Source organism: Gadus chalcogrammus, chromosome 6 (genome assembly GCF_026213295.1).
Source record: "Gadus chalcogrammus isolate NIFS_2021 chromosome 6, NIFS_Gcha_1.0, whole genome shotgun sequence".
Lineage (NCBI taxonomy): Eukaryota > Metazoa > Chordata > Actinopteri > Gadiformes > Gadidae > Gadus > Gadus chalcogrammus.
Genome location: NC_079417.1, coordinates 2,552,100 through 2,575,613, shown reverse-complemented (window position 1 = coordinate 2,575,613; position 23,514 = coordinate 2,552,100). Strand labels below are relative to the sequence as shown.

General features: G+C 49.8%; 2 protein-coding genes across 2 annotated transcripts in view; one reads left to right on the top strand and one right to left on the bottom strand.

The window, feature by feature from the left end:
- Positions 1-190: 190 nt before the first annotated feature.
- Positions 191-4,366, top strand: seraf (Schwann cell-specific EGF-like repeat autocrine factor). Its single transcript, XM_056592167.1, has 5 exons — positions 191-1,444; positions 1,618-1,713; positions 1,856-1,960; positions 2,571-2,666; positions 3,886-4,366. The coding sequence occupies exons 1-5, from the start codon at positions 1,216-1,218 to the stop codon at positions 4,023-4,025; spliced, it is 666 nt and encodes a 221-aa protein (XP_056448142.1). The 5' UTR covers positions 191-1,215; the 3' UTR covers positions 4,026-4,366.
- vwde (von Willebrand factor D and EGF domains) overlaps positions 4,323-23,514 on the bottom strand; it is a 26,552-nt gene continuing 7,360 nt past the window's right edge. Inside the window, exons 8-31 of the mRNA XM_056592165.1 lie at positions 23,478-23,514; positions 22,894-22,967; positions 22,025-22,298; positions 21,259-21,455; positions 20,135-20,994; positions 19,136-19,272; positions 18,489-18,647; positions 17,969-18,073; positions 16,907-17,021; positions 15,150-15,412; positions 14,566-14,785; positions 13,828-13,965; positions 13,204-13,416; positions 12,519-12,638; positions 11,985-12,080; positions 11,206-11,301; positions 10,784-10,879; positions 10,190-10,285; positions 9,874-9,969; positions 9,108-9,203; positions 8,296-8,391; positions 7,091-7,186; positions 6,075-6,172; positions 4,323-5,534 (exon numbers count right to left, since the gene is read on the bottom strand). The exon at positions 23,478-23,514 is cut by the window's right edge and continues 190 nt beyond it. Coding sequence (XP_056448140.1) covers positions 5,520-5,534; positions 6,075-6,172; positions 7,091-7,186; positions 8,296-8,391; positions 9,108-9,203; positions 9,874-9,969; positions 10,190-10,285; positions 10,784-10,879; positions 11,206-11,301; positions 11,985-12,080; positions 12,519-12,638; positions 13,204-13,416; positions 13,828-13,965; positions 14,566-14,785; positions 15,150-15,412; positions 16,907-17,021; positions 17,969-18,073; positions 18,489-18,647; positions 19,136-19,272; positions 20,135-20,994; positions 21,259-21,455; positions 22,025-22,298; positions 22,894-22,967; positions 23,478-23,514 — 3,793 coding nt within the window. The 3' untranslated portion in view covers positions 4,323-5,519. The remainder of the gene's footprint in view (positions 5,535-6,074; positions 6,173-7,090; positions 7,187-8,295; positions 8,392-9,107; positions 9,204-9,873; positions 9,970-10,189; positions 10,286-10,783; positions 10,880-11,205; positions 11,302-11,984; positions 12,081-12,518; positions 12,639-13,203; positions 13,417-13,827; positions 13,966-14,565; positions 14,786-15,149; positions 15,413-16,906; positions 17,022-17,968; positions 18,074-18,488; positions 18,648-19,135; positions 19,273-20,134; positions 20,995-21,258; positions 21,456-22,024; positions 22,299-22,893; positions 22,968-23,477) is intronic.

The following is a 23,514-nucleotide window of genomic DNA, read 5'->3' as shown; positions in this document are numbered from 1 at the left end:
TCTTTTTTTTACTGGTGTTGGTCGTCCATGAAGTAAACCCTGAGCAGGCCTAGTCGGAAGGTAGATCACCATCTGTTCCACTCATCAAAGTACAAGCTGCTTCGACCGCGGAGAACCCAGGTCAGCGGTGTGTGAAGAACCTGTTTGGAGAAAAACAACCGACAAAACGGATGAAACAAAGACCCAGCCTTTTACGCACGGGGGCTGAGAGGGTGGACTATTAAGTGTCCACATTACAGAAGGACTATTGGGGTTTTCTTCTTGATTTTTCTGCTGTTTTAAACTATGAAGCGAAGTAGGCCTATTATACTCTAGGATAACCTGTGTCCTGTGCTCTGACCTATTATGTCCTAACCATCCCAGATCCTATGAATATAAATATTGTATCTGCAGTGTGATAGGACTTACCTAGACATTAGTAAAAGACTTGGAAGGCATGTAGGCCGTGTGCTAACATGGAGGTGTCCTGTAACAGACATCGCTGAGTTTTCCGCTCAGAGAGGAAATTGCATTTCCACATTGCGTTCTGCACGTCTCTCCCCAGATCCACCAGCTTGTTCTGTCTACCTCTAAAGACGTGCACCACATACCAGTGGGACTGTGGTCGCTGGTGTGGACATAGCGTCCGCTGTACTGTTACACCTCCATCAATACTGAAAAGAGTCCGTCTCCAATGCCACGCTGGTCTGGCGTCCAGCACGAGATTTTGATTCGAAGCCAAGCTCCAAATGTCTCACTTGTCTGATCCTTGTAGGACTTAATGCAGTCGGAATCTTTCGATTGAAGTCGGAGCTCTCATCAAGGACTTTATTTGCTTGAAAGTAAATGTGCAACTTATTTGCCCTATGATGGAGATGTGCATGGTTTTGCATTGTTAGCCATTCGCGTAAAAAGTGGAACAAAATGAATAACGTATTTCGTTGTTTTTGTGGGGGGTCCTTGTCTGTGAGTCTGTGAGTCCTCTATAGCGCGTAGGCTACTATACGCCCACCGCGCCCCCTACCCCGTCCGAGGAGAGGGGGCTATAGGAAGCTACATTGAACGATGGGAGACCCAATCATTTTCACCGCCCCCTCCTCAAGTCGCTCTCACTCAAACGATCTCCGCACCACCACAGCAACTTTACGCACGGTAACAGCAGCTCGGCAAGTGTAAAAAAGGGACGTAAATCTCTGCCATTTCTCTCCACAACAAAGTTGTCTCACCTGTGTCGCGATGCAGCTCGTGCGTCTGGGCCCCGGGGGGTCCCTGCTCCTCCTGGCGCTTCTGGCCGCGCTCACAGGGCCGTGCGCATCGCGCTCCGACGCACCCCGAGGAGTCGCGAACCCCTTCGTTTTCGATCCAAAGGCGAAGTGCGAGCCGTCGTGTAAACACTCGGGTATCTGCATTCGGAACAACACTTGCTTCTGCATACGGGGCTACGAGGGAGAGACCTGCCAGTATGGTGATGTTCCGCTCGTCGATTACACAGCATGTGGATTTGTTTTGACCAAACTTCCTTTTTTAACAAATTAATTAAATGAAATAGTAGTCGTATCATCCATGTTTTAATGTTTGAAGTTTCGATAGATAAGGCACACAAAAACGTATACTGACATATGTTCCACTTGTGTTCAGCCAACTGTTTTCCCAAATGTAAGAACGGAGGACAGTGTCTCCGGCCGGGGAAGTGCGGATGTCCTGCCGGCTTTGGCGGGAAATACTGTCACAAAGGTTTGTATATCCGTTTCAGATTGCTGTCTTTCATCTCATTATTTTGTTGCACTAATACGTGGCTGAGATCAAAGAAACGACTGACTGTGTGTGTGTGTGTGTGTGTGTGTGTGTGTGTGTGTGTGTGTGTTGTGTGTGGCAGTGACGTGTGAAGAAGGCTGCTGGAACGGAGGAGAGTGCAAAGCGCTCCACGGCAAGGCAACGTGCCTCTGCCTCTCCAGCTGGACTGGGAACAACTGCCAAGAAGGTAAGCTTTGAGTTTCATTTAACCACGCTTTGTAATAAGCCATTGGTCAATGTTAACCAATGAGAATAGTTTAAAACCTGCAGCCGTCTGACAGTAAACCCCCCTTTGAGGAGACCTGTGTATGTGTGTTACGTGATCTGTGTTTTGTGGGGACCTGTGTATGTGTGTGTTACGTGACCTGTGTTTTGTGGGAACCTATGTATGTGTGTGTCACGTGATGTGTGTTTTGAGGGGACCTGTGTGTATGTTTGTTCTGTGATGTGTGTTTTGTGGGGACCAGTGTGTACGTGTGTTACATGATGTGTGTTTTGCCCAGACCTGTGTATGTGTGTGTTACGTGATGTGTGTTTTGAGGAGACCTGTGTGCATGTTTGTTCTGTGATGTGTGTTTTGTGGGGACCAGTGTATGTGTGTTACGTGATGTGTGTTTTGCCCCGACCTGTGTAAGTGTGTGTTACGTGATGTGTTTATGGGAACCTGACTGTGTGTGTGTGTGTGTTACGTGACGTGTGTTTGTGGGGCCCCTGGTAACTGTATACTGCGGGGTGAAGGTTTGTTTCCTTTTGGGGCCGAGGCCGAGTTATGACCTGCGGTCTGGTTGCCATGGCAGCGGTGTGTCCCCAGGGCTGCAGGAACGGCGGCAGCTGCGTGGCTCCGGGAATCTGCAGCTGTCCGGACGGCTGGGTGGGCGGAGCCTGCCACACGGGTAAGGGTAACCCTGGCAACGGCCCTGTCTCTCTGGGTATATGTCTGTCTGTCTGTAAAAAATGCCTGTAAAAAAATGACTTTTATTACTCAGAATTGGATACGATAAGCGAAAAGACAGGCAGAAAGACAGTTAGCCAAAAGAAAGGCAGAAAGACAGGCAGACAGAAAGACAGGCAGCCAAAAGACAGGCAGAAAGACAAGCAGACAGAAAGACTGGCAGCCAAAAGACAGAGAGCCAAAAGACAGGCAGAAAGACAGACAGCCAGGTAGACGGGCAGTCGACAAGCAGACAAAAAAGACAGGCAGCCAAATGACAGGCAAAAGCTTGTCTTTCGGCTGCCTGTCTTTCTGTCTGCTGGTCGGTATCCAAATCTCAGTCTGCCTGGCTGCCTGTAAAAATATATTATTGTTTGAATCAAAGTTTGCCCGAATGTCTGTTCATATCGATGCCTGTCTGTGTGTCTGCCTGTCTGGTGAGAGAACACTTGTTCCTAAATGTGCATGTGCTGGTACATACTCACAGCTAGCACCACTGGGAGAATATCCAGTAGAAAAGGAGGGATGGAAGCTCCTTCTGTTCCTTCCATCTTTCCTTCCTTTCCTTTACTTGTTCCTTGCTTGAACCAACCCATTGGATCTGCAGTGTTTATGTGAGCATCCCATTGCATTCGTAGAACCGCAGTCTGCGTGAGCTGAGGAAATGTAAAACATTCTGTTTGCTTTAAACAGCGCTGGGTCGGCCACCTTCTACTCCCCAGTGGGAACTTGTGAATCTGGAAATCTGAGTTCTCCACGGGTTCGCGAGCACTCACTCAATCTAATAAACCTTTTTTTTCTTCTCTTACTTCATGGCCAGATGCAGGAACAGGAAATAGTAGTAATGGATTCATGTGTGCAGTTATTTAAAGGCCCCCCTGTTTCCCCAGCAGGTGCGATGTTGATTAGCTATGACAAACCATCACTCCAGCAGTCTACCCAGTGGACTGTACCAAACAGCAGGGTGGTCTAAACCATCAGACCTCTGTGTGGACTGTACCAAAGGGCAGGCTGATCTTTATCCAATCAGACTTCTGGGTGGACACTCCCACTTGTGATGTCACTAGAGGAGCGATTTTTGAAACGGCTTGTGATGGCTGTTCAGCATCGCCCCCGGTGGTAAGATTGGTGAACTGCACCCCTGACCTCTCGTCTAACCCAGACCCCTCTGTCTGTCCCAGCCGTGTGCAGCCAGCCGTGTCTGAGCGGAGGGAAGTGTATCTCTCCTGAGAAGTGCCGCTGTCGCCCGTCGCATGAAGGCCCCCACTGTGAGAAGAAGAGATCCCAGTACCACTACCTGTACAAGGTCAAAGGTCACTAAGAGGAGGTCCAAGTACCACTACCGACACAAGGTCAAAGGTCACTAAGAGGCGGTCCAAGTACCACTACCGACACAAGGTCAAAGGTCACTAACGGACCCATAGGGGGGGGGGGTTCTGTTTTTTTTATACATTTTTGATTTGCGCATTCATGTTTGACAACACAGTGTATAAACCCTGTGTGCTAGGATTGGTCATTAAACACGTCCATATATGTGCGTTGTCTCTGTACGTATGTATGTATGTATGTATGTATGTATGTATGTTTGTTTGTATGTAGACATATACTTTGAACATCATGAATAAAGGACTTAAGAAAACACAGAATTGTGATAACGTTTTTTTATTTTATTTTATTCGTTATGGGACATTATCATCATGTCTGCGTCATTTCATTGGTTCATAGCAAAACCTCTAACATAATATAGATATCGTACTTTAACATATCAACACACGAAACAACATGATCATCATTTGAGTTTCCTCTAACCCTACCCTCGTAAAGGCTCCAGTAACTCAGTGAACCACTATGGTCACTGTAGTCCTACCCTGGTAAAGACTCCAGGACCTCAGTGAACCACTATGGTCACTGTAGTCCTACCCTGGTAAAGACTCCAGTACCTCAGAGAACCACTGGTCACTGTAGTCCTACGCTGGTAAAGACTCCAGGACCTCAGTTCACTCTGGTCACTGTAGTCCTCGATGGTAAAGACTGCAGGACCTCAGTGAACCACTCTGGTCACTGTAGTCCTACCCTGGTAAATACTCCAGTACCTCAGAGAACCACTCTGATAACTGTAGTCCTACCCTGGTAAAGACTCGAGGACCTCAGTGAACCACTCTGGTCACTGTAGTCCTACGCTGGTAAAGGGTCCAGGACCTCAGTTCACTCTGGTAACAGTTTGTGTTAGAGGAGCAGGCCCCTCTGAAAACGCTGATGTACATCCTGCCGGCGTTAAGCAGGGCAGCAGACCTCAAGCTGGGCTTCTCATCAAGCCCCAGCCGTCGGACAACTGATTTATGGAGAGTTCACTGAGGCTAAACTCAAGGAAAACACATGTTGAACCACAAAACGAAGAAAAACCCAGCGTACAAATCACTCTCAATTCCTCAAGTAAAACGAGTCCCTATTTTGTTTTCTCACACTCAAGATAACGACGCGTGTGAGTCCGCTGACTCTGCACTCCGCTGTGGTGGGACGCCTTCCACGCTCGAAGGGTAAATAAGGGTAACCAGGGGCGATGAGGTAGAACAGACCAACAGGGGAGAGGACAAGTGCAATACATCAAGTCCCTTTGTTTTGAGCTGTGCACACAGCCAGACACATACAGGCACAACCACAGTCACACATGCTCGCAGAACCACATGCAAGCACACACACACACACCCACACACGCACACGCACACGCACACATAGACTCACAAACCAAACACACACGCCAAACGATCCCTTCTGCGCCTCTTTATTCGTGCATTCTTGTGCCGATTCGCTGGCGTTATGCATACGGTGCCTGCAATGTTGAAGAAGAAAGTACATTTCATTAACTATCCTCTGTAGCTTGCCCTAGGTGTATCTAATCCAGCATCAGCAACATCTGGCATCCATGATTTGAATAATTGTTGTCTTCTCAGTGTTTGGCTGTATCCCATTGGTCAAACATGTTCTGCGTGATCTCTGATTGGTCCGTGTGGGCCAGGTGATTCGTCATAACCATGCAGTGACACTACGTGTGGTTCTTGGTTGCTTTTGTCTGCGAGGCAGACGAAGATGTTCGACCGCCAGCCAATAAGTTCTGTGTTTGACCCCAAATGTCTCTAGTCTACCTGTAGAAATCCATCAGGAAAACACCTAGATATCTACCTGCTCCTAAATAACCCATTTAGTGTCAGAATCTGTTGTAAGTTGCGTGGGATAAATAGGGAAATACTAAGATGGCTTCTGAATTCTGTCTCAAACCCATGCCATGTTTTCCGTATTTTGGTGCCCTTTGGAGCGGTCTTCAAACACCGGTAGAGTCAGGAGTGTGATTTGACCTTTGACCCCTACTGACCTTGACCCCGCAGCTGACCCCCTTGTATCCTCTCCGACAGTGGCAGAAGTCCGGGAGCACACAGCGCCCCCCGTTGAGACACCGCACCTTACAGATGGCTGCCCGCATGACCAGGCAGCCAATCAGTGGACAAAAAAACAACAACACAAACGTAAGACATGGCAACCTGTCAATAGTCAGACATAAACACCTCTATTAGTGTCGTGGAAATAATCGACTAGTTTGCACAGAGGCGAAGACAGAGGACTTTAAAATGAAGAGCATCTTTATCAGTGCACTTCTCTATTTATGCATTTAATCAGGGCTCCCATCCAACCATACCTCCCTGACCACGCTTGCTCATTGGTTATTTGTCCTGGGTTTTGGCCGACATACCTCTTAAAACCGTTGTTGTTCCCGAGTTCTAAATGTCAACCCCTTATCTGCTTGTATAGAGTGTGTACATTTTACAGTTATCTGAAATCGATGCGTTGTTACCTGATACGTGGGTTCAGGACACTTCAGGAAAGAGCTTTTCAAAACCAAAACTATTCCAATTATTTAACATTCAGGTTAAATATTATATTAATTATATGACATATCCCTGTTTATGTTCATCGCCAGCCTCATACAGCTAAAGAACATATTGTAGCGACCCTGGGACTCTTTAGGAGTGTGTGTGTTATGCAATGTGTTCCGTTGTCCGTTGTGCCAGTTGTTCCATGTGCATGCATTGAAGTGTTCCACCTGTCAATCAATGTTGGGGGCGAATCGCCAGGTCAGCTGGGGGAGGGGCTTGGGAGAACAGGAGTGTGGGGGTGCGTTGAAGGTGTTCTGTGCTCTGCGGTGTGTGTGTTTTCGGTGAACCAGTCATTTCTGGCGTTGGTTACAGCGTTACAGTAACCAGGTTTGTACTAATGAATATTCCTGCAGTACTTATGACTGGACCTTCCTATGTCACTGGCGAGGTCATTACAATATTAGAATATCATATTAATATATACATTATATGAATGGATGAGGGTGAATGAACCCACCGGTCTGACACTGGGGGCCCTCCCAGCCATCGGGGCACTGGCAGGTGTTGGGTCCCACACACTCCCCTCCGTTCCTGCACTTCTGCAGACACAGGGCTACAACAACCCACACACGCACACGCACACGCACGCACGCACGCACGCACGCACGCACGCACGCACGCACGCACGCACGCACGCACGCACGCACGCACGCACGCACGCACGCACGCACGCACACACAAACATACCCACACACACAGGTGAACACATTTATACAGATGCCTGATTGGTCCATAAGGGCTGATTATGGTCCCACGTCACGCAACGCAAGGACCACGCAGACGCAAACCAGTTTTGGTTCTGCGTCAGGTTTTAGTGAGCGGACCAATCGCAGTCCTCGCTGCTGTGTCGCCTCGACGGAAGGGTACAATTTTTGGGAGGCGCATGTCAGGCCCTTGAGGTGGACGCAAGGAGGGTCCGCAAGGACCTAAGGGGTCCGTAAACCCCCCTGCGTTGCGTGAACGTGGGACCAGCCCTTAAGGGTACATAAATACTCAATAGATGAGCCAATCATGCAAAGCGACCACCCCTCTCAGTCAGAGGTAGCAAGTTCAGCAATAAGTCGTCTTTCTCAAGAGACGTCTCAACACTTTACTGAAGAGTGGCGTATTCCTACATGTTGTGATGCAGTCGCTACAATGACACGGTCGTAAATGAAGTGTGTCCAGTGTTTCAGAGGTTCAAAACGGTTGACCCTTTCACAGTATCTGTATAATATATATTAGTATATGCTACACTTTAATCACCGAAGATGGCGCAATTTAATTTGGTTCGCTATCTCGGGATATTGGGCAATATCCCATGATTGAGATCCCCAACTCTGGATATTGTTTCCATCGCAAAATGTCCCGCTTTGCAAAAAAATACAAGAAATTCAACAAAATGCTATCCCTAAAAACAGAAAAAGAGCAACAAAATATGGTCTTCGCTTATTATTTATGAAACAGCAAGTAAAACAATGAAATTGTGACATTTTGAGTCGCAGTTTAGGCTAAGTGTTTCAATCCATTGACTTCTGTTTAAGAGTGGCAGTAGAGTTATCTTGTTTACTACAACAAGTGTTATCTTGCTATTCCCCACTATTCACTTTACCATCGGCGAATAATTATGTATGTATCTTTGCTCAGTCAAATCACGGCCCCCGAGGCGGTCTCTGAACTCACGCATGTGACAGCGCTCGCCCCTCCAGCCCGACGGACAGGAACACGTGTTGGCTCCCACACACTTCGCCTTGTTCATACACCCGGGCTCACACACGCCTGGGAGACACACACACACACACACCCACACCCACACCCACACCCACACACACACACACACACACACACACACACACACACACACACACACACACACACACACACGTATGAGGGCCTGGGGGCAGCTGTTGGGGCCACAATAGGCCACAGATATACGAACAACATAGCCAGCACACACATGCACAATCCTTAGGCTCTGTTTTTTTTTATCAATTACATCTTGTTGTATGTTCGTGGTTTTAACTTAACTTTGCACTTCACTTTGTACAACTCTCTTAACTTTGATCTTAATTTTGTATAACTCTCTTAACTTTGTTCTCAAATTAGTATAGCTCTCTTGACTTTGATTTTAACTTTGCATAACTCTCTTAAATTTGAATAACTCTTAAATTTGAGCTTAACTTTGTATAACTCTCTTTACTTTGAGCTTAACTTTGTATAACACTCTTAACTTTCTTCTTAAATTTGTATAACTCTTAAAATTGGTTGTAAGCAGCAGAAAGGAGCCTTTGCCTGTCTTCTCCCTGCTCCATTCTAACTCTCTATCGTCGGAAGTGAGCAGCATGAAATCTTGAAAAACATTCAATATATCATCCATCAGTCAGAATGAGCCCCGGTAATCAGCAGTGACCACGACACCTGTGTGAGGCCCAAAGGTGACCTGATGGGGGATCCTTGGCGACCGTTGCCGTGGGGATAGGCTGTACTGTACTCACTCCTCTGACACCTCTTCCCGGTGTAGCCGTCGGGACAGGAACACACGCCGTTCCTCATGCACTGGCCTCCGTTCTTACATGGGGGGCTGCACACAGCTGTAACACATCAAGAACACACGTTAAGAACACGGCAAGAACACGTCAAGAACATGCCAAGAACATGTCAGGGACACGCCAAGAACACAACATTAATATGTAAAGAACAGTCCAAGAACACGTCGAGAATAGGTCAAGAACACACCAAGAACACATAAAGAACATATCAGGGACACTTCAAGAACACACCAAGAACACATCAAGAACATATTAGGGACACGTCAAGAACATGGCAAGAACACGTCAAGAACAAGTGAAGAACACTTGTTTAAGATTCAGTGCGCCAGATAATGTGGTGTGTCTCTGTTGTCTTTTCTGTTCCTGAATGTACATGTGATTGATATTAAAGGCTGAGTACGCAGAGCTCGCTACTAGCTAGCTAACAGCTCCCTATGTCAAACATCTGTTAAAAACAGCTGTCTGGGGTGACTCAGCCAGACTACGTTGTTGGGAAACAGTCAGGAAGCCAAACCTTACCTAGTACTACGGAGTTTAATAACTTCGGAGCTTCCTATGTAGGTGAAATAGTTTTGGGTAACACTTTCCTATTAACTGTTGAGTCCCTTAGAGGTAGGTTGCTAAGGAACTCAGCAACTATGCTTTTGGGAAACGAAGCCCTGGTTGACGGGTGACTGTGTGTGTGCTTGTGTGTGTGTTCCTGCGGTCTCACCGATCTGACACTGAGACCCGTAGAACCCTCCGGGGCAGGCACAGACCCCGGGTTTAAGGCACGCCCCCCCGTTCAGACACACCGGGTCACACGACGCTGGGGAGAGATATTAAACCATAAAATCACAGGATCACTTTTTCAGGTCAGGTATGCTAGCTAACGTTGTTATTCAATGTTATATTACGTGTACGACTGTGATCACTCTAAAGAGGTGGAATCCCCCAGGTTGCTTTGCAAAGAACCATAAGTCAAATGCGAGTTGAAAAGTAAGGAAGTAGAGAAACAGTGAGAAAGTGACCAAGGTGTCTGCTGGTACCTGAGTTACAGGTGGGTCCGGACCAGCCCGCTCTGCACTGGCAGACGTCCGGAGAGATGCACCTGCCGCCGTTTTCACAGTGCCTGTTACACACCACTGATGGAGAACAGGTAGAATCAACACACACACACACACACACACACACACACACACACACACACACACACACACACACACACACACACACTGGGGTTAGGATGTCATGCATCATCAAGCTCTGCCAAGTACAGGGACTGCCTACCTTGTACTTTAATTTGATTTGCTTTAATTGCCTTTATTGGCTCTAATTGGCTTTATTATCTTTAATTCTGTTGGTGACATCATCTGTTGGTGACATCATCAAACACTAATTTGGAACAATCAGGGAGGGAGTCTAAATGCATTCAGTAACAGCTGGGGGCCATCAGTACCAAGCTACCCTCAGTTGTAGGGTTTCGTCGCTCTTCAATCATGAGAAAGAATGAAGCCGATTTTCTGGAGTTATCAACATCAGGCCCTTTGCTAATACAAACGTCTGCCACCCCTCCAGGTCCAGTCCCCTGTGGTGAACCCTCATTATGTCATCCCTGTGGGTCAAAGGTAGGACCCCCTCACTCGTTTCACAGCGGGGTCCCAGGTATCCGTACGGGCAGGTGCAGCGGTTCCTGGACAGACAGGTGCCTCCGTGCTGGCAGCCCGGCTCACAGACGGCTGTCATGGTCAAGGCAAACTCCGTTGGTACAACACACAACACACAACACACAACACGCAGCACGCGCTACAACACAGTACAGGAGACACAAGGCGTCACCAAACAACTATTCTCGAGCTGATCTAAATCTAAAGTAATGTACACAAATAATTAAATAGAAAGACAAGAATACAGTGAATACGTAATCCCCATCGACCAAACAAGTGCAAAAGTATATAACAAGTCCCCCCCACACACACACCCCTATCATTGTATGTTGTCCGTTCAGTGTAGATCAGTGTGGCTTTTGCAGTTGAAATACCAGTCGAGCACTGTTGGATCGTACCGTGTTCACAGGCGGGGCCGCTGTGGCCCCCAGGACACAGGCACACGTTGGGCCTCACACACCTCCCCTGGTTCTTACAGTCGGGACGACAGACCGCTGCGAGGGAGCGACAACACAGAGAAAACATTAAAAGGTGACATATCAGGCCACCAGGTGTGAGTGTGATTAGCCGTTACGAGCCGTTTGGAAATCCGCCTGTTGTGACCTCACAAGTGGGCGTGTGTCCACATAGATGTGTGACGGATAGATGAGCAACGTTTGCCACAGTCCAGCACACATCTAGATGGACACGCCCACTTTTGATGTCAGACGAGGCAGATTTTCAAAACGGCTAATCACTCTCACACCTGGTGGTATAATATGTCACCTTTAACACTTAGCTAGCAGGGAACCATTTTATTACTCAGTCAGCATTGACTTGTATTCAAAGCAAAGACATTGGATTTAAGATACAGGTCATTGATGAGCAGGTGAGGTATCGCACAAGGAGTCCTACAGGTCAACTTTGACATTGCATTTTAGTTTTTGAACCCAGAGCCTTTCAGTGAGGAGTGAAATGCCATGATTTGGACCAATCAGAGAGGGTGTCTACAAGTATTCGGTAACAGCTGGGGTGCTGTCAGAACCAAGCTACCCTTAGTTGAATTGTTTGGTTGCCCTTCAATCATGAGAAGGAAAGCAATGAATTTACAGAGAACATCTGGCACATTGCTAATATAAATATCTGCCCACCATTTTCGCTACAGGAAGAGAGGTTCTGTGTTACAGTAACTTCTCACCGATACGACAGTTGTAGCCGGTGTATCCTTCCTTACAGGTGCAGGTGTTTGGGGCGGAACACTCCATGTTGGCTCCACACTGACGCGCGCACACGGCTAGGAACAGGAATAACGCCCGTTAGCATAGTTAGCATAGCATGGGTTAATACTTAAAGGTCCTGTGTGGGGTTGTAGATTATCACCAACTGAATCCCACACCCCTCCCTCTCCAATGAATATGGTGGCCTGTACTGGCCTGTATTGTGTAAGGTGCCAGTGGGTATTTCTGTTTTAATTAAGTTTGAATCGCCCAAGGTCGATTCCTGACGGCTCTAGCCTGCAAATGAATCAGTTTAACCAATCATAATCGGTTATCTTTGTCATGCCCTCCATGGTGACTGGACATGTCGTAGGACATGTCCGAGGTAGGTCTACTTAGTAACTTATTTACGTTACTCAACACAGTCTTCTTACTGCGTCCACAGTTTGGTCAACTACATTCATAGAACCATGATTAATTATATGTTGCATGCATTGTTGAACACTTCCTCCCACCGGGCTGATTCTTAGGACCGTTGGTTGTGGAGACAGCATCCCTGGATGTGTGGGGGTTGCTAGGGGAGACCGCTGTCTTCCTGTGGATGGAGGGACCTCTTCCAGCGGTGCTGCCCTGCACTGTGAAACACTGGCGGTTAGGGACTACGGCTTGGGTTACGTTGAAGTGCATCCAGGCATCCATCTTTGTTCTTCGTCTATGTTTAAAGGTGGTATTGGAAAATGGCTCCATCATTCAGCGACAGTTTGTATCCAAAGCAACATGGACCGGTGAATTGATCCAGATCCATGGCAAGGCTCAAAATGGTGCCCCTTTTTCTCCTTTGTTAAGTTAGGGAGCTAGGCTTACCCAATATTTTTCGCTTTAATTAGAAAGACTATTTTCGTTCTAAGGTAAGTCTGTTATGTTTATTATTTTTGGCCCTGGCTGACCCGAATGTATAGCTTATTTAAAATTTGGTATTGTTAGCATTCTTTCTGTAACAATGAACCTTTTTGTTCACTCGTGAAACCAAGACTCCTTACTGTCTGAGTTGGCTTAATGTTACCCCCTCTACCCTCTACACCTGAGGGTCATAACACGTAGCAGGTAAGGGTCCGGCCCGGGAGTTTTTGCTCAAGGGCACCTACCGATGGGGATTCAAACCCAGAACGTAAAAAAGCTCTAAAACCGCATCCGTCTCACCCGCGGAGCCGCTCCTGCTGCAGGTGAACCCGTCCCCGTGGAGCCCGGCGGGGCAGGGCCCGCAGGCAAAGCCGTTTGCGCTGTGGACGGTCTCGAAGCACCGCACCCCAGGGTGGCAGGGCCTGCTCAGGCATGGGGGGGGCGGCCCGGTGCGGCCCCAGCCCTGGGGGGCTCTCGCCCGGTCCGTACCGTCCGAGTCCGCCTCGGGGTCACCTTGGCAACAGAGAGATTGTTTAGATCGTGAGGTCGTCTGAGTGGGGGGTGGGGGCTGTGGGGGAATGCTGTGAGGGAATGCAGCGAGATGTGTCCCCAAATGCTGATGGGTTGAAACCCCCTCGGGTCCTACAACCTTGTGGTTATAGTCAGATCATAGGCAGATTGGATCCACGAAGGGGGGGAGAGTTTCTCTTTAGTACTATTAGTAGTACTATAGTAATCCTACTCAGTAATCAGAGTTAGTGGTTGAGCACAACTGAAGTAACAATATCCAAGTTTTCATGGCCGATGTGCAAATCAATGACACTTTTTCCACAAACAACATTAATTCTGAATTGGAAGTCCCTGTGAAGAACTACCAATCTCTACGTTGTGTACGCGAGGTTGTGAAAGGTCGCAGGAACTCACGTGCGCAGCTCCTCCCGTCGCCGCGGTAACCGTGAGGACACGCCCCGCAGCCGAAGGACCCGGGCGTGTTCTGGCAGCTCGCCCCCGGGAAGCACGGAGCGGACACACACTCGTCCACGTCCTCCCTGCAGGTGTTGCCTAGCAACACAGTCAGCAACACACACACACAACCAGAAACGGCTGTGATGATAACCGTCCCCATGACGACAACAACAGTCGCGATTCAAAATGTGCCACATTGAGAAAACGATTCATTCTAGCGCTGAATATGTCGGTTGTTTCTAAGGAACTAAAGAACTGCACGGTACCAGTACGATCATCAACCAGGGTTTGAATAGGTTTGAAAACACTCTAATGGATGACACTTGGGTCAGGGCAGCTGGCTGTCCTGAGATCATCCATCTCGGTGTGATCACTGAGAACGCCTTGGACTCATTTGACTGACCGGTACCCCGGTGTATACTCCCCCGTGTCTCTCTCTGTATTTGTACAGCTCTTTTCTAACCAGTGACCACTCAAAGCACTTCACAATATTGCCTAACATTCACCCATTCATGCACACATTCACACACCGACGGCGGAGTCAACCACGCAAGGCGACAGCCAGCTCGTCTGGAGCAGTCAGGGTGAGGCGTCTCGCTCAGGGACACCTTGACACTCGACGCTAGCAGGAGCCGGGGATCGAACCAGCAACCTTCGGGTTACCAGCCAACCCGCTCTACGTCCTGGTCCACATACCGGTCATCCCCGGCGGGCAGACGCAGGAGAAGGCGTTGGGTCCGTCGATGCATCGGCCCAGCCGGCAGGGGTTGGGCTTACAGTCGTCCACGTCGACCTCACAGCGCCCCCCCGCGAAGCCGTCCGGACACACGCAGACGTACGCCCCGCTGCCCGCCACGGCCTCCATCCTGGAGACACAGGAGCCGCCGTTCCCGCAGTCGCAGGGGGTCACAAACACCTGGCGGCCGTAGGGTGGTTTCAGTGTTTCTCTTCGGTTCAACTGTCCATTCAGAGACAGGAATGCTCCCTCTGGTGTTGGGTTGTGGTAATTACTACAAATTATTAGGGATCATTGTAATGTTGCATTACATGCTCTTTGTTCTCTTGGAATTTTTTATTTATTTTTAAGAAAAACTCACACTCTGGCATAACATCACCCCTTTAACAGGGCTGTGATCTTCTGTTTTAGATCACTAATGTATCAAATTTGAATTTGATTAATCAGACATCTTTTTCCGTTGCTACTTCCAGCCAGGCCTGTGGACGATGAGGACAGGAGCCAGGAGCCCCTATCCCCGGCCCGTGCTCCTTCACCCCCGTACCTGGACCGACACCTGGGTCTCAGCGCCACACTCGTCCACTACGGACACCCGGAAGCTCCGCCCCTCCGTGGCGTCCGCTCCGGGGTCGGCCGCCCAGGACAGCAGACCGGAGGGGGAGAGGGCAGCCTCCCCTGGGCCCGAGGCCAGGGTGAAGACCACAGAGGAGCCCTCTGGGTCTCTGGCCCGGAGCTGGTACAGGAAGCGCTCCCCCTGGAAGGACTGGAGCCCGGAGGGCACGGGCTGGACCACCGGAGGCTGGTTGTCTGGAAGGGAGGGAGGGAGGGAGGGAGGGAGGGGGAGAGGGGAGGGGTGAGGGGGAGAGGGAAGGGGTGAGTGGTGGGAGAGTGGAGGGGGGAGAGGGAAGGGGTGAGTGGGAGAGCGAAGGGGTGAGTGGAGGGGTGAGGGGGAGAGTGGAGGGGTGAGGGGGAGAGGGAAGGGGTGAGGGGGAGAGTGGAGGGGTGAGGGGGAGAGTGGAGGGGTGAGGGGGAGAGTAGAGGGGTGAGAGGGAGAGGGAAGGGTGAGGGGGAGAGTGGAGGGGTGAGGGAGAGAGGGAACAGGGTTGGGTCGCAAATACGGCAGAGTAATAAATGAGTTCTCTTCGCAGGAAAAAAGTGAATGAATGAATTGATGCATATTGAAGTGAATGCAAATACAAGGATAGAAGACTATATAATTTAACACCAGAAATGAATGAACGCATGAACAAACAAACAAATGAATCACTTAATGCCATCTTCAGTGGATCGCCGCTAGGATTAGCTTATTGCTAACTCCTACTCTGACTGCCTAGCTCCTCTGGTTTCACCACGGGGCCAGGAGATGGCAGCTGCTCTCCTACCCTGAGCTGGTTCCTGTCTGCTTCCACCTGCTGCCCTCTCTGCGTTCACACGCGGCCCCTCCAGACCTCCACACCCCCAGACCCCTGCCCTACTCCCCAGCTGAGGGACAGCCCCTGGACCCAGACCTCCACACCTCCAGACCTCCACACCGCCAGACCCCCCCCTACTCCCCAGCTGAGGGACAGCCTCTGGACCCAGACCTCCACACCTCCAGACCTCCACACCTCCAGACCCCCCCCTACTCCCCAGCTGAGGGACAGCCTCTGGACCCAGACCTCCACAGCGTTGGAGGACGGGGGGAGGAAGGGTGCCAGCCTCGTAACTCAACCCCAGACCCACTCTCACGCCCATACTGTCTCCCATGGACGCACTTCTACTGGGTTAACACAACCTGGGGGCTAAGCCTTACGCTATGTTATACATTAAATATATTATATTAATTCAAAATCTAATAATATAATATATCATATATCATATATATGTTAATGATTCAAGAAGCACACCAGCAACTTTCTAGATGGCGGACACCCTGCTTTAGCTCTTGACAAATTCGTAAATTTGATCTAAAGTAATCGGGGGAAAGTACTGCAGAGTGTGGTCTGTTAGCATAGCCCTGCATCGCTATAGCCTCCTACTAGCATAATTGGCTAAGTCATATTTTGGCCAAATTGTGATAGCTAACCTAACTCTACTCTCCTGACGCTGCTGAGTCACTGTGCCTCATTGGCTATAACCTCAGCCAATCAGAGTGCTTTTTACATTCCATAATCACTCTCTGCCGAAGTCATCTATTTGACTTAGGCAATTTGGACGCTAAATACAAGATGAACCTTAAAATACGAATCAGGCAATAATGTTATGAGGCTAACGATATAAGAGATAACATGATGTTCTGGATCATTCTGATGGACGTTCTACCTCCTGCGGTGGACCAGGTGTGTGCGGAGGAGTCTGGCTGACACGTCAGACAGGGGCTGCTGGGATGGATGTCTCCTTCGCCGTAACACCGGCCCTCAATGTGGCACGTCTTCTCCTGAGACAGTAAAACATTCAATCAAATTCATATCCCCTTTATCTCTTCGGAACAACAGGATCCTCAGGGGGAAACCTGTTATGAGATGTTCAGCAGAGCTGCTCATTCGGGGTCGAGGTCGGCTTAGCTCAGGAGATTGAGCGGGTTTCCTTGTAACCAGAACGTTGCTAGTTTGACAGCAAACTGTGTCGAGGTTTCCTTGAGCAAGACGCCTCACCCTGACTGATCCTGACTGAGCTGGCTGTCGCCTTGCGTGGTTGACTCCGCCGTTGGTGTGTGAATGTGTGTGTGAACCGTTGTAAGTCGCTTTGGATAAAAGCGCTGCTAAGTCTAAATGATCATGATTCATGATGTCATGGGAGCCACAGTTAGAGGTCATTAAGGTGTGTCGATTTAAAACACATTTCACATTTACCAGAGAAAAACACAAACACACACAGAGGTTAGGGTATTCCACATATCTTGGAAACCCTCTGTTTTAGCAAACCAACACCTCCACAACGCTAAAAACACATTCACTTTTTGGGGGGGGGGGGCTGGAAACTCTGTCCTGTGTTAGAGGGTGTGAGCGAGTGGAAAAACATCAGCATTAGATTCACACCTCCTCTCTCACAGCCTTCAGCACCGACATGTTTTAGAACTGTTTGCGCTGACTGAGGCACCAACACTTCTCAGCCACAGGTCATAACAGAACGCTGGAGTGTTGAAGACTTCCCTGGACGTCCCTGTGACTCCAGCACAGCCTTGTATAACGCCACAGGTTCAACACTGAACAGATGCCAAGCGCCAAGACATTCACAACAATGCTGTAAATTATAGATATAAATGCAGTCCATTGAGGGTGAGAGAGATGAAGGTGGAGACGATGAACCAATGAAGGTGTGGAAGTAAGAGAAGGGAAGAAGGAAGCGACAGACAGACAGATAAGAGGAACAGAACCTAGGTACCTTCAGAACACAGCGCCCCTCGACGGTGGAGCTGCAGCGCTGACAGCCTCCGTCGTACACCGTCAGCACCTTGGCGTTGCTGTAGCTGTGGCCGTCGTTGGACACCTGCTCAGAGAGTACGGTCACCTTAACCTTAACCTTAACCTTAACCTGCTGGGACGCAGACCGTCATAGAGTACAGAGACCTTAACCTAAACCTTAACTTTAACCTGCTGGGACACAGACCTTAACCTTAACCTCCTTTACTACACATTTGTACGCTTTAAGAGTAGACCTTATGGGAAGTTATTGTGAGGCCAGGACACTGCCGTGGCTAAGGTGCTAGACTTAGGTTCTGTTCGATCCTGTATGTCCGCAAACAGTGGACAAAATGGCTGATCTCGGCCTGCTCCTTAACGTCCTCTATCTGAATACAATGTAAGCATCTATGGATAAAAGCGTCTGCTAAATGACTAAACATATCTACAGTAAATAGTGGATCAATGACTCCATTGAAATAGTAAATGCAGTGGGATCAGACCTTGACCTGCCAGTGCGCCAGGGGTCTGTCTGGGCTCATCTCTGGGTTGGAGCCCGCAGTGACCTGGCTGTCCTCCAGGGGGAGCCGGCACTCCAGAGCGGTGGCGTCCAGGAACGTCGCCTGCACAAACCGCGGTTCGTCCAGCACCCACCCGCCCTCCTCAAATTACCCCAGGGAGGAAGAGGAGGAGACAGCGGGCATCAGGACAACATGAGGGACAGAGAGAGACCACGGAGAGACATGGAGATGAAGAGGAGACACCGGGCATCAGGACAACATGAGGGACAGAGAGAGACCACGGAGAGATATGGAGAGGAAGAGGGGCATTCACAACATCTTTTTAATTTAGAAAGACATATAACAATTTTAGACTACCTCTCAGCATTGGTGACATGTCCCATATTGTCCAACAGAAACATATACATACATACACATACTCTTTGTCTCACATTTGGTCTATACTAGAACAAACAACACCTGACTTTGCAGCGCATCCACCCTTGTGGCATAAATGTGTGCTGCAGAATTAAAAAACTAACTTTTTTTAAATTTCTACTAAAGAACGATCGAGGTGGACACAAAACCAACTTAACACCACACCCCCCCATCCATCATGCAACCAAAAGAGGAGTAGAAATCCGAAGTACCTTTTCTTTGACGAACTCACACTTGAGCTGCCGGGAGCGTTTGAAGCCCGCGCCGCCGACCTGCACCACGGAGCACCCCCCCCGCCGGACGTCACACAGACCCTGCGCCTCCAGCTCCGCGATCTCAGGGATCTGGTCTGCACCACGTCAGCGGCGGAGGGAGAGGAGAACAATATCACAGACGGAGAGACCAGGAGAGAGAGAGACCAGGAGAGAGAGAGACCAGGAGAGAGACCAGGAGAGACCAGGAGAGAGACCAAGAGACAGGAGAGAGACCAGGAGAGAGACCAGGAGAGAGACCAGGAGAGACCAGGAGACAGGAGAGAGACCAGGAGAGAGACCAGGAGAGAGACCAGGAGAGAGACCAGGAGACAGGAGAGAGACCAGGAGAGAGACCAGGAGGGAGAGAGACCAGGAGAGACCGGGAGAGAGACCGGGAGAGAGATCAGGAGAGAGACCGGGAGAGAGACCGGGAGAGAGACCAGGAGAGAGACCAGGAGAGAGACCAGGAGAGAGACCCCTGTGTCACCAGGACATGAGAAGGAACTCTTCACTCTCTCTTCACCTCTCGTGGGAGGTGGAAGATGAGGAAGAGGAGGAATGGAGCGACGCCTCTTGGCAATACCAATGACAACAAATATCAATAGCTAACATTTGGACTAAATGATAAGATTCACTATAACACTATAACACCATTTAACGCTATAACACTTCAAACATAAACTTGATTAGATCGACATTAGGTTAGGAAAATACATCCCGGAAAATAAGCCACGGTACATATATCCAATGGAGTGTGTCCGTTTTGAGCCCATTTTCCCAAAATGTCCTCTGATAGAAAGTTCATCTATATGTGTGTGTGTGTGTGTGTGTGTGTGTGTGTGTGTGTGTGTGTGTGTGTGTGTGTGTGTGTGCCCGCGCGTGTGTGTGCCCATACATGTGTGTATGTGCCTGCATGTGTGAGTGTGCGGGCATGCGTTTGGTTTCAGGCGCTCCTACCAGACACAGAGCTGCAGTCGTACGAGCCGAACCCCGGGAAGCAGAGGCAGCCCCAGTCGGAGCACTGGCCGTTCCCGCCGCACCGCCCGGGGCACCGCAGGAGCTCCACCGCCTCCTGGTGCTCCCCCTCGCTCCTCCGCTCCTCCACCAGCCTGCGCTCGCACTCGTTCTCCAGCAGGGGCAGCGTGGCGTTCAGCCACCCCGGGTCGTCCTTCAGCTGGAGGTCGCTGACGCACATGGCCACGGCGCGGCCCACGAAGGCCTCGCCGAGCAGGGCCCCGCAGCCCAGCGCCAGGCTGGAGCCGGCCACCGCCCGCTGGCAGCTGGCCCGGGCCTGGCGCTGGGTGAGCCCCGAGGGGGCGGGCCAGGTCGGGGACGGGGGCGGGCCGGAGGCGTCCGGGGGCGGCGCCGGCTTGTGGTCCTCGGGGAAAAAATAGGCGAGGCCTCCGAGGTCGGCCTGGCGGGGCGGGTCGGAGAGGGACCGTTGAGACTGACGCCGGCCCCGGTTGCCTGGGTAACGGGGTCGGGTAGAGGCGCCGTCACGGGGGGTCACCAGGGGGTCGGACCCCCGGTTCCGCGGGGGGAGACCCCCTGCTGGCAGGGTGCCTCGCCGGTTCTCCTCCTCGTCGACGCGGAGCTCCACGGAGTGGATGTACTCCGCCGTGACGTCCAGCGCGGGGATGACACTGGAGAGCTCCACGTTGCCGTGGCGAGAGCAATCGGAGGAGCCGGTCGGTCGGGAGTGGGTCCTGAACGGGGGGGAGAGGCGGGGCTCTGGCTGACAGGTGCAGTACTCGGTCGGTTTCGGAGCGTCCTGATTGGACGGCACTGTGTCGAACAGGCTGGTGCCTGGGGGGAGTCTGACGAGTTGAAACAAACTGTCACAAACGATGCTTCGATAAACAGTACATTGATTGTTGAGGAATAATCCTACGGTATTTTAAAGCGGCATTATACTAGAACTACAATGTACATGCTTACTGAACATTAACAAAGATTCCTATTGTTATCTTTTTGATGAACCACGACATGACACCATAAAGGAGCTATGAGTTTAGCCAATGACGAAGGGTAATTGTAATTGTGTGTTGTCTCCAAGGACTCTAACTCTTCCTGAGACTCACCTCCACTCAGAGATGAACGCGTGTAGGTTCCGCGTGACGTCTCCGCCCGCTGAGTGGAGGTCGTTGTCGGGGCGACCGTCGAAGGAACCACACAGTCCGGCCGTGTGGTTCCGGTCGGAACCGGGCGCCCTCACGGTCAGACTCATCCCCCAGTCGGACACGTCCGCTCGCACAAACGCTCCCGACGAGAACGTAATCTGCGACGTTGAAACCGACCAGCAATTCAACATAATATGTATAACATATATATATATCGTATAACTAAAAAGTTCATGTCGCGAGAGATTAAGTAGGACTCAATGCTACAACTAGATGGAGACTAATGCCTGTGATGAAAGCATTGACAAAAACACAAAGAAAATTAAGATTTACTTTCCCTTACTTAGCTTATACTTAATGATCGACCGATATGGATTTTATAGAGCCGATAAAGATTTTTTTTCATCAGCCTTAGCCGATGACCGATACGCCCGATACCGATTTTCTTGAACCGATATTTGGAGCCGATACTGCTTTTGCTCCCTCAATTTAGATAATAAAAATTACACAATGATGATAACAAATATTCTGAGTCTCAATTTAAAAAAGGAAAAAGTATTGAACTGTGTAAATCATGGCAAAAAAAACAGTGAAAAAAAACGGCCGATGCCGATACACGTAAAAAACGCAAATATTAGCCGATAATATCGGCCGGCCGATAGATCGATTAATCACTTCGTCCTACCATCAGTAACAGCCCCCCCCCCGCCCCTCGGCGCCCCCCTACCGTGACTTTGCGGCCCTGGTAGGACTGCGTGATGCGCACGCCGCTCCTCCCCAGGTGCCTGTTCTTCACCGTCAGGCGCGGCTGGGTCTCGCCCATCTCGCCGTCGCACATGTCCAGCGCGATGACGTCGCCGCCGTCGCGCGCCACGACGCCGCACACGCAGGACGCCGCCAGCACCACGCTGCCACACTCCCACTGACGCACGTGCACCTCCAGGGGGCGCCGGAGGCTCCGGTAGAGGAGGAAGGTCCCGATCTGGTCGTTGTCGTAGAGGCTGGGGGGGAGACGCGAGACAAGGGGGAGAGGATGAGGTCCACTGGAGGGGGGGCTGTGTTTGTTAGCCGTGAATGAATGAATAAATAATGAATACTAATGGGGTCTACTGAAGGGGTTTGTGTTGTTGTGAATGAATGAATCAATAAGAAGAAGTAACAATAAGGAGCTTTACTGGAGAGGACGCTGTTGGAGGATTGTTATCAGTGAATGAATCAACAATCAGGTTAATCAACCCATCTGTCCGTCTGCCGATACAATCAATCAATCAATCAATCAGTCAGTCAGTGAGTCGATCAATCAGCTGATTGAACACACACAATCACAAATGATACATTTTATATTTAGATTGCTATTATAGTTATATCGCTGGACACTGGACTAAGGTTATATATATACACAAAAATCCAGTTATGAGCAAGTAACTAGATCATGGCACGAATATGGTAATCACACATCATTACAGGAACAATAATGACCAATGAATGGTGACTCCGAGACCAACATATCATCAACATATCATCAAACAAGAATCACATAAAGGTATCATGAGCACGTTGGCAGTGCGAGCAGTGATTCTGAAACGTGTGTAGTACCTGCCATCAAATGTGATGACGTGGGGGTCGGTGGCCACGTAGCAGTAGGCTGAGGGCACGTCCTCCACCGTGATCTATACCACAACCAGACACACGAGGTGAGGCCGAACACGGGGGCACAGGACAGAACCGAACAACAGAACAACAGAACTCAGCGGAGACAGACGGAACCAAAGCCACAAAGTCTGCAGCAGAACAAGGCAACACAGGACAGAACCGACAGACAGCACAACAGAACTCAGTGGAGACAGACGGAACCAAAGCCACAAAGTCTGCAGCAGAACAAAGACAGGGCTTTTATTTTGAAGGCGTGTGTAACTGAACAGGTTCAGGAGTGTATCTGTTCCACAGAAAGATGGGGCTTTTATTTTGAAGACCTGCGTACCTGAACAGGCTTGGTTGTGTAACCGTTCCAGAGAAAGACAGGACTTTATTTTGAAGCCGTTTGTAACTGAACAGTATCAGGAGTGTCTCCGTTCCACAGAAAGACAGGGCTTTTATTTTGAAGGCGTGTGTTCCTGAACGGGCTAGGTTGTGTAACCCTTCCAGAGAAAGACAGGCTTTTATTTTGAAGACCTGCGTACCTGAACAGGCTCGGGTGTGTATCCGCTCCAGAGGAAG

Bases quoted from the DNA above. Each gene is read 5' to 3' on its own strand.
- seraf (XM_056592167.1), top strand. From the start codon at position 1,216: ATGCAGCTCGTGCGTCTGGGCCCCGGGGGGTCCCTGCTCCTCCTGGCG. The intron at 1,714-1,855 runs GTTTGTATATCC...TGTGTGTGGCAG, and splicing joins CGGGAAATACTGTCACAAAG to TGACGTGTGAAGAAGGCTGC. The intron at 2,667-3,885 runs GTAAGGGTAACC...TGTCTGTCCCAG, and splicing joins GGGCGGAGCCTGCCACACGG to CCGTGTGCAGCCAGCCGTGT.